We start from the raw sequence: 11108 nt of genomic DNA, 5'->3' as shown, positions 1-11108 counted from the left end.
CAAACCTTCTAGTGTATTTCTGCCACGAAAAACCTCCTCATAATAAAATATCTGCCTTTCGGAGTCGGCTTGAAACTGTAGGTCCCTACATCAAGACGCACGCCACAAATAGGAAGAAGACCTCGGCCAAACCCCCAACTAATGGTGTACGCACCAATTATATATATATAATCTATTTGAGTTGTACTTTAATTGATGAATGAGTGAATGAATGAATAAATAAATATTTATGTAAGTTTTTTTTAATAGCGTTAACGCCTCTCAAAAAAAAAAAAATCAACTGCTGAATGGAGGCGGCATGCAATTGCAACTGTAAGTAATTGTAAATACTCGTAACTTAATAAATGAGCCATCTTAAATTAATTCCTGGCGGTCGTGAACCTTGCGGCAGCACTGAGTTGCAATCTAAGAAAGTAACCGAAACTTAAAAATGATTTAAAGAACTTTAAGATATGTGAATGCATATATGGTTTTTTTTTTTCGTTAAACTCATTAAATATTAAACAGGGTCCGGCAGTCGAAGTGTAACAAACTTCAGACCGCTCGTGCAGCTGATGCACGGGTATCGGCTTTCTGTTAATTGGCTAAATGACAGTCCAGAGTATTGTTTACAAGCGCGCACAAGTATTTTGCCGAGAGTAAACGCGAAAAAAGAAAATACTAAATGGATTTCAAACGTAATAGTGTGATTGTATTATATTTGGCTGGAAAATCACAACCATCGATTGTTTGTTAGCTCGGGCGTCTTAAAGTAAGAAAAGCGGTCGATTTCCGAACATTGTGCTTTCTGATAAGAAAATTTTTCAAATTGAGTAATTCGTAAACTTCCAAAACGATAAGGTTTATTTGACCGACCGTTCATACGAGAATTTGAGTCAGCGATTGGCTACCAGGAGGCTTTCTGGTGGCCGCCACAGGTAATGGCTTGGGCCACTGTAACCGCAGATCGGCGCTTTCCAATCGTTTTTATCGAGCCTGGCGTCAAGGCAAATGCGAAATATTATCGGGAAAGTATTCTGGAGGTTGCTTTCAAGCCCTGGGCAGACAAACATTTCGGTGGCAGACCATGGGCGTTTCAAGAAGATTCAGCACCACTTCACAAAGCTCGAGTGAACCAAGAAGGGCTAAAAAAGAACGTTCCGTACTTCATAACGTCCACACAATGGCTCTTAAATTCACCAGATGCGAATCCGATGGATTACTCCCTTTGGGCCATTTTGGAGAGCAAGGTCCGAACTAAAAAATTCGAGGCGCTGAAAAAGCCATTGTCCACGAGTGGGCCAAAACACCTGCAAGTCACACTCGAGCAGCTTGCGATTCATTTCTGGACCGTCTCAAGTCCATAATCAAGGCAAAAAAGTGGTCAAAAGTAAATTGATTCTTAGTTTTATATTATCTTCACACATTTTTTACTTTGAATTAAATAAAAGTAATTTTCCAAATTAAATTTATGGCCTTTTTAATTGGTTACACTTCGAGTGCCGGACCCTGTACATGTATGAGTGTGTGAAAAAACAATTATGTTTATTAAAAGGGGTTTTGATTAAGCTCTACATGCCATCAATCAGATTTTTGATCCACTGCCATTCTGTTCTACCTGCCAAACGCACTATTTCACCCTAAATTGTGCTGATCCCAATTGAAGCTAATGAACCTGACAGCCTTAACATAGCCTTTGGAAATTGGTGCGCTAGAATTTACCCCAAAAAATGTCAAGCGAGCTGTCGCCAAACCATTTAGGCGCCCATATCCATATTCATAATAGTTTGACTTGCTAATGATTCATTAAAGGATTAGCGCCGAACTCGTATTGGTGAAGCAGGTGGCGAGAAACTCACGAGTAAATCATTTTCATTACCAACAATGACAGCTTTTTGTTTGAATCAATGCGTCTCAAACCGGCCGTTTGCGTTGTTAATACTATTTAAATATCCGTACTCCTTAAATAATCTGCATTTTTTTTAATACCCCATACATGCGAGTTAAATTTAAAAATAAAGTTACCAACAAGTTTTCATTTTTACAAATATATTTGCCGTATTCATACTCGTAATAAAGTTTACAATTTGTAACTGTTAAGCTTTAAGCAAATGCTATAATTAATTTCTAAATCTTATGGCACTAGTGTACAACTATAATTCTCCTTTCGCTTGCTGCATCTGACTCAGCAGCCACTCCACTCCACAGCATGTTGCTAATCGCCTGCCGCTATGAGCTCCAACATCTATGTACAACTTTCCAACTGTGTAGATGCATTCATTCTTTAAGCTCCTAGTGGCGCTAAACACATACCTACACAAGCAGTACAACCAGTTACCAACCACACAGTCAGGTAATAGCGAAGATGAGGTGGCAATAGTAGCCAGCTGGTGGCGTACGTTATGCGCGCAACAACAACGACGGAGCTTATGTTTGCTTTGCTTTGCAAAAAAAAAGTAAAACAAAATTCGCACTGTGTGCAATTCCATTCATACATTCATTCATCGAGCCTTGGATAGGTTGTAGTAAGAGTATGTGAATTGATGCACCAATAAACCAGTTTCTCCATTCATAGCTGAGGTGGTCGTGTAGTCGATGGTTATACGAAGCTAGCGACGATGACGACGACAACAATCGATTAACCGACTCCGCTGGTAGTTCATTCATGATAAGCGCTTAACTAGTATGACTCTTTCGTGCTTTGCTATGCTGCAACGCCACTCGTGACTGGGGGCTGAATGTTGCTCGCTTCGATTGCTGTTTCTTACGTACATTGCTTCCATTTCAGCAACAGTTTTTTTTTTTTTTTTTTGCCAATGCTGTTGCTATAAGAAGGATGCCCGCCTGCCATTGCTAGTTAGATTGCTTGCGGTGGCAATTTTGTCATTTTCATTGTTGTTGCATTTTTGCTTGCCGGTATTGCTATTTCTTTTCCTTTTTCTTGCTTGCGCCGCCTCATTCCCAATCGATTTCGCCGAGCTGTTGTGTTGCTGCATTCCAGTAAAAGTGTCCAGCTTCGTTTTGCAGGCAAATCACTTGCGGTTCCATATCCGCTGCGTAGGTGATGGCAGTGGCTTGTTGCAGCAGCCATTCATTGGCGGCATTCTCTACCATTTCACTGGTGAGTAGAAGAGACAACTTGCTCAATTCGCTATTGTTGTTGTTATTATTCTCAGATTCACAATTATTGTTGTTATTGCTGCTACTATTCAATTGATTTGCCTTATACGCCTGCTTTGCCTTGCCGAATTTGAAGAGCTGCCGCATGCGACTGGCTAGAAATTTGAATTTACCCAATACTGGCGCACTTTTTAGCGTTGAGGATTGCATTGTTGGCATTTAATGTAAGGTAACTGTTCTTTAAACAAAAACAAATATTATATTTAAATTTTTCTTTGAAAAAATTTTCAAGCGTTGGTCGCCTTATTCACACTTTGCTTGCTCTGCGTTAAATGCGCGCGGTTTAAAAGTTGTGCAGTTTTTATAGTCGTGAGTGAGCTTCCCAGCAACCCTCCTTGCGAAGGGCTGTGTGCAAGGCGTCGCAAAAACAGGAAAGCTGTGAGAATCTACAGAGCGAATGAAACCACATGAACCACATGTGGCTGCTGCGCGTTTCAGTGATGAGGTCTGCACGTGCTGGGCGTACGGCAGCAATACGAGTGAGCGCATCACAGAAAATAACAGCAAGAGGCATAGTAAAAGAAATAAAATCAACAAAGTGTAACAACAATGAAAAAATGCCCTAACAACAAAAACTATGGGCGCTGCACTTGTCGTTGTGGCAAGCGAACAGGCGCGCTCATCCCCTTTTTCTTTGTTCTTTTTGTAGGTTTTTACTTTTTGCACACTTGTCCACACACTCACACGCTCTTACATACACGCCAGCAAACGCATCCTGCGCGTAACGACCTCATTGAACGAGTTTCGGCAGTTGCGCTTCCCAGCGAAGGGATGCACGGTCGATGGAATTTCGAAAAAGTATCCCACGGTTTTCGGCATAATATATGCACAATCATATATATTTGTAAGTAAGTTTGTGTGGATGCGGGTATATGCACCACTATAAGTGGCAGATGTTTGCAATTTGGCACCGATCGCAACGTACGATTGCGCGCAATGCAGTGAAAGCAACAAAAAACCAACAACAAATTCTGAGTGACAAAAAGTGATATGGGTAGGACGACTCAGGGTTGGATGACCGCATTTTTAGCGAGAATTGAATTGTATGCAAATATGCTGAGGGATGCGCCTGCACTTGCTGAAGTGTGGGAAAGCGCACCGCAAAGATATGTAACTTGTTTGTAAACAAAAAGCGAATCAAAAACAAACAAAAAATGGGTTCAAAGATGATTCGCTTACTTTTTTATATGAAAACATGAGACCTAGGCAGCGGCTATAAACTTGCCGGGGGTTACTTGGTTTGCTGCTTACCCATGTCGCTATACATTTAATTGATTTTTCTTTCACCCACCCTAAGAAACATTCGCAATGGCCACTTCTGCAGTTTCAATAGCCGCGTGAAAAATTAAATTTCAATTTTCAACTCAAATAATTGCACTTTGCAACCAAAGGCACATTCTTTAGTCTCTACGCAAACGCTTCGCACGCGCCAACTCCAACGCCGATGCCATCAGCATCAACCTCATCATCGTTACTCATATATATCTACAAACACACTTATAACCTTTCGCGATCAGGTGCATACACGCGCGCCTGTCTAATGGCCTTCGGTCCGGTCACGTGTGTGCCACGTTTTACATTATAATGCAAGCCTGCTTGACGTTGGGTGGCGCGCGACGACGCTTTGCCGAATAGCTTATAGGTAGCCCAAAGGTATAAGTGCTTCTATATAGTTACGAAACTCGATTTTTTGGGCGCGTGCTATCACGCGTGCGTGTCAGTGTAAGTTAGGTTGGCGCTCTCTAACTTTTCTCATAACTAAAATTTCTAATTCGTAAAATATATAGATTAGGGCTTAGGTGCGTTTCCCTTCGGACGTGCGTGTGTGTGAGTGTAGGTTCGTTAAGTGCACTCGTATGCTGAGTATGATTATTCATAATTTTCCTGCCACGTGTCGAACGTGTGAGTACTTATGAATTTGTATCGCTTCGGCCGCTCTTCTAATTTTATTGTACTTCTCACTTCGCTACAGGATAATTGTTGGGGAGTAAAATGCCAAATTGGTTATTTCATTTAATAATTTGATATATGAAGGATATGTGTGCTTGTCTGGAAATTAATTTCCTATTTAACAATAGAAACATAAATTATATCCCAAAGTGGTGTTTATACTTTATATAAATATCTGAGAGTATAACAAATATAAATTTTTGTTTGAAGAGCAAGGTTTAGTAAAAATGTTCCTCAATTGTGCTTAGTTGTATGCGGCACATGGCTTGAAGGTCCCGGGCTGGATGCCTGCGGCATTCATGAAATATAATATTAAAATCGCAGGAAATGTTGTCTTACGAGTTAAACTCCTCTGGGAAATTTTTTTCTTTTATGCGTAACGTTGTAAAGTTTAATCTAAATAATATAAAATGTCTGTTACCCACTTATACAGTTTCTTCAGATAGTTGACACCTATGGAAATAATAGCTTCTGCTATAACATTAGCGCCATGGCCAATGCGCATGTTGTCAAGACCGTCACGTCTTGTCTCCTTGTGCCCCCTTGTCCCCCAATATCTTCACAATAAGGCTACAATACTCCTAGTTATGGGTTGCTACCATAGGAACCACCTTGCATACCACCACCTCAGCCCCTTTGCTGTGGGCTGAGCCTATTCTCAGGCACATCAAGAGGCATATCTTCGACTTAAGTTACGAGATCCAGTACTTTACACAGCACCCATCAGATCCAGATTATAAAGAGGCTATAGACGGCATTCACTAGGAGTCTCTTAACATCTTTTGAAACTCTCGCCACCCGAATGCCCATCGTAGGCGAAAAGCTTCAGCTAGCTCGTGAAGCCCCCGTCAATTTGACGTAATTGCGGTCAGGATACTGTAGTACGCTAAACTCCTCCCTTTCCAGAACTGATCACCTATTCATGTGCCTCTCAAATCCACTCCCCTAATACCTTTTGCCCTTTCGACCCACCTCGTTGAGACACCAGCATGTTTCCTGGGCTTGCCGTTAAATGAGATCGACTACGACGACCCGTGTATGGTAGAGCTTGATTAATCACTACAACAACAAGGGGGACTACTTTGTGGGAGATAAAATAGAAATTGATAATTAAATAAATGTTGAATATTAAATATTTTGGGAAAAATGAAAATTCACCTTATTTTTTGAACACACCTCGTATATATAAGTACATATGTAATTGACACTTACACCCTTCGGTTGAGTGTTCGGCTATTTTGGTGTGCGTTTTAATGCTTTCCACAAAACGAGGGACCTACAGTTTTACGTCGACTCCGAACGATGGTTTGTTATAAGGTGGTAATTTCTTGCTATATGTTGAAGAGGAATTACCTTAACCAAGAAGATAAAATACTGAATTTCTGGAGTACCCACCACCAGATTTTATTATTATTGGGAATTCTTGAAAAATTTTTGGTTAATTGCAAATTGTAACTGACAGCAGAAACGAATATCTCAAACAATTACTGAAAATGTAGTCAATTTCAATCCCCAAACAATTTAAACACTTCATGATACTCATCTTAACAAAAAACTGGTTTCAAACAAAGTATTGTAAGTTAAATATAAATATAAATAACTCCGAATACCCATCCAAAAATTTAACACTTTATGTCTTTTGCTTTTATGAAAAAGTATTGCATTTGAATCTGGTACAAATTTTATTTTATTTTAAACTACAATTGCCTTGAACTTTTGGGATATGCAAAACAAAAAAAAATGTTTTTGCTTCTTGATATCGCAGTTGCAGTAAATTAGAATCATGTGTAGACAAGCTTTTTTTCATTTGGCATTTCCAAAGCAGAGTGACCCGTCTTCTTATTTTACCACCAGCAGTGGGTTTCATATCAAATATTTTCAAAGCTGGGCGTATAAACATAAACGCCGAACAAAAATGACATAAGCAGAAGATCTATTGGACTCTCATTCGTTACACTTTGTCTATGTCGCATAAGGTAACTAATTTTTTTTCTCGTAGAGAAATTTGATACAAAACTTAAATAGGGCTCCAATAAATATATGCATACATATTTGTACTCAGCTGGACTAGATAGGTAAACTACCCATTCCTCGATCTCTTGTCACATATCTGAAGATAAAAAACATGGTGAATGCATTTTCTCAACCGATAAGGAAGTTTGACCTTCTGTCACTTTTAGAAAGTGAAATAGCTGTCCGTGTTTAAACCTGAAATCAGCTGACATCTTTAAATTTAATTTGAGCCTCAACAACCCACTTGGAAACCGAATCCTTTGATATAGGCATTTCTAGAATCTACATGAGTTCTGTTCAGTTCTATTGTAGATATTTGGTTTAATCGCCTTGGATCTATTGTTATTAATAGCGATTTTACAAGCTTGAGCTTAGTTACGTATTCCTGGAGTTACACTTATTACTATAGTGGGAGGCGGTGCAGACACAGTCTTACCTAAAGAATCTTATAAAAGTCCAACGATTAACTTGTGTAGGAAAGCAGGTGCGCTCCGATCGACGCCTTAGGCGGCGCTGGAAGTCCTACATAATTTGCCTATTGATATATACAAGTATGCTAAAGGGATAGCGGCCTGCGGCGTCTTTCCAGGATTAAAGCTGCAAGCATGTTAAAAGAAGGCACGCACGGCCATGCATCAGTTCTACTATCAGTGGAATACTTGCAAGACTATCTGATTCCCAAGTAAGATCTGCGCAAACCCTATAAATATGAATACCAGTCAGAAAGGATTGACAGACCGGAGTCATAACAGGTGATAGTGGTCACAATATTTATACTGATGGCTCAAAGTGACAATGACACTCTAACGAGAGTGTACTCGGAAAAATTATCCTTAAATTGGTTTTATAGATTCCCATACCGATGTAGCGTTTTCCAGGCTGAAATCTACGCTACAGACAGGAAGAACGATAAGAGTAATGGACTGACGTTCGTAAACCTTACCATTTCTATTGATAGTCCACCAGCGATCAAGGCTCTGCCTCAACGCGCCTCAATTCAAATTGTCTTAAAGAATGCCGGAGGTCGTTCCCGCTTATCCAACAACACAACACCACACTTTGTAGAGTCTCCGGCAACTCTGAAGTAGAGGGAAATGAAAGCGCAGATGCGTGTGCAAAGAAAAGCTTTTAGCTTCAGCTTCAGCGAGTGGTAGAGGACATAAGCATTCCTCTAAACGAACTGTACACAGCAATTGTCTTGAGCGTAATCGCGGAAAAATATAGAAGGTGGCCTCTGACTACTAATTACAGGGCCCTCAAAGCGCTCTGGCCAAAACTGAATCTTAAAAGAACAAAACGTCTGCTTGGATTCAACGGATCTACTACCAGTGTCCTCACAGCTGTTATAACGGGTCACCGCACTATTGGCATCCCAGCCAGTGGAATAGGAGTACTTCACAATGACTTCTGCAGGAGTTGTGTAGATGAAGAAGAAATTGAGTCGGTACAGCACCTCCTCTGTGAATGTCCTGCAATTCAAAGAAGCCGTGCCAAATATCTTGGCGATTATTTCTCTGAAGGCCTGGGACATTTGCAGAATGTCTCACTGGAGGGATTAGTTACCACCTTCTTAAAAAGATTCAAGTGGTTTAAGCAACTTTGTTAAGGGATGGAAATCAAATGCAGGTATCACAATGGGCCTTAGGCCACTGAGTGTTTTGTCTTAGACAAGCAACCTGGCTAACCTAACCTATGTAGATACTATTTAACACAGTAAGAACCCTCGCAATAGAGGTCAAGTTATAAATCGTAAAGGTTTGTGAGCAATGTTGAAGCCAAACTTCGGTACAATCAAGTAATATCAAAAGCAAACATCAAGGACTGACTTACTTCTCTAGGTTACTTTCATTTATCGAGAATTAAATAGAAACCAGTGTTTGTAAAGCTGATAAACTCGACCAGGTTAGTCTTTATTGCCATATGATTTTCGGGGGGTATTGTGGCCAACCTTGAGTTTATCAAAGAGGCAACATTTCGACAATGAGTGCCTTATCATGTAAGCACGATCCAAAAACCGAAAGTTCGCTCCAACCGATAATTCTTTATATGCAGCTACGACGCTTAGTTCGCGATAAAAGCCGCATTCCTGTGGGGCAAGTGATAAATGTGCCCAAAGGCGTAAATGTAGTGTAGGGTAGTGGTAAGCTGCTGCCAAGACGCCTCCATGGCGATTACTCTTTTATTGTGAACTTAAAACGTAACATCGCGCACGTACTCAAGTGGATCGCTGGCTACATGTGAAAATCGATGGTACAGATCGGACTGCGGTATTCAGTTGATGAACGAATTCTATAATATCACTATTGACTGCCGAATTGGTAACCAATCAGCTAGTAGGACTCTATCGTTGCGGGCAAATACTCGTATTTTGCTGTAGCTGTCGAGATTTTTTTTATTCTACTATATAATTGTACCAGTTGCGCAACCAGTCATGTTTTCGTCAAAAAAAATAATAATTATGGTAGTGTACTGATACTATTTTTGCCAAATAAAAATCTAATTTTCATTTCAAAATATTTTCATAAAATTTTATTTTTGCATTGTAATTTTTTTTTATATTACTAAAATTCCTAAATTCTTACAAACTATTAAAGCTTTTTTCATTTTCCTAAATTCTACAATTTCTAAGTTCTTACAAACTAATAAAGCCGTAGTTGTATTTAATGGAAGATATTATAACAGTGCAAATAAATGCGATCACAGTCTAACGCACAATCGTTGTACCAAGTCTTCTCGTGTTAAAACTCTCAGTTGCTGCTCCATGGATGCATGTGCAGATTTTACAGCCATGGCCGCCAGGTGGCGCTCTCGACGGCAACTGCAGGTGCTGGTGAAGACATTGGACTATCGTGCTCACAATCACTGTGATAACCGGAGGAAGCGCGGCTCGATGGACGAGATACTTTCTCACACATCTTTTCTTCAACATCTTCAACGATTGTATGTCGCTGCTGCTGCTGTTGGGGTTCTGGTTGTTGGTGGTACTGCTGCAATAGCCGATTGAATTCACTACCCAAATGTGTCATCACCGACTTGCCCACATCCACGCTCATGCCAGGCATAGCCGCCATAACACGCGAAACTTCATTGACTGCATTCATGTAACCATTTCGGAAGCTGTCCATGGGCGCAAGTGGCGCCACAGCGGGCATCGATGAGCGTTGACTGTGTTGACGCATAAAGGCGATTGTCGACTCGAGCATCTCGGCTTTGTCCATACGCATTATGGCATCATCACCCTGGAACTCGGCAACCAATGCCTTCAAGGCATCCAGACACTTGTTGATGCGTGCGCGCCGCTGACGTTCCAATAGTGGCTTTTTCACTTTCAAGTACAGCTCCGTCTTGGTGGCGTAGAATTGTGGTTGTTGGTGTACGGATTTTGTATTCGGCGACATGTTGTTGCTGCTGTTTTCAGTTTTTTTTTTATATATATATTTATAGAATACTTCGTTACTTCGAGTTTCTTTAAATTATTTCTTCTCTTGCGTTATGTTGAATGCACTGAACGAAGGATGCGATGTGAATGATGTTGAGTGCCTGGCTGGAGCGACTTTTATACTTGCACAGCTCGATGGTTGACTGGCAATAACAACCCCTAACTGAGTGTGCAATGCTTGCTGCAGCGGATGCAAGCACACCGATTGGCGCGTATGCGTACTTGTATATATGCATGTGTGTGTGTGGCTTTCAATGATTGTCTGATTGAATGTGCCCGGCAGCATACTATTCATATTCTGGTTGTTGCTGTTGCTGTATGTGTGCCAGGAGTGTGTCTTGCATACCGTCGATTGACTATTCCTTTAGGAATTTAAAATTTGGAGGCTTCGCGTGAAATGCTGACGATGAGCTACGTGTGTGTCGTGATGCGAGTGGGAGACCTTATCGTTGGGATGGCGGCTTACCGATTATAATTAAAATTCGGTTGTTATTGCGCAAATGGATGAGAGATATACCACAGCGGAGAAGGAGAAAAGCGTTGAGAT

At 40.7% G+C, this 11108-nt stretch overlaps 1 protein-coding gene across 1 annotated transcript; it reads right to left on the bottom strand.

The window, feature by feature from the left end:
- Window positions 1-9697: 9697 nt before the first annotated feature.
- LOC128857444 (enhancer of split m5 protein-like) lies at window positions 9698-10666 on the bottom strand. The gene has a single exon (XM_054093204.1). It carries the CDS (start codon window positions 10518-10520, stop codon window positions 9903-9905), a length of 618 nt encoding a protein of 205 aa, XP_053949179.1. The 5' UTR covers window positions 10521-10666; the 3' UTR covers window positions 9698-9902.
- Window positions 10667-11108: the final 442 nt, after the last annotated feature.

This window comes from Anastrepha ludens, chromosome 2 (genome assembly GCF_028408465.1).
Source record: "Anastrepha ludens isolate Willacy chromosome 2, idAnaLude1.1, whole genome shotgun sequence".
NCBI classification, from domain to species: Eukaryota; Metazoa; Arthropoda; class Insecta; order Diptera; family Tephritidae; genus Anastrepha; species Anastrepha ludens.
The sequence above is the reverse complement of the archived record's forward strand: the minus strand, read 5'-3'. Positions and strand labels throughout refer to the sequence as shown.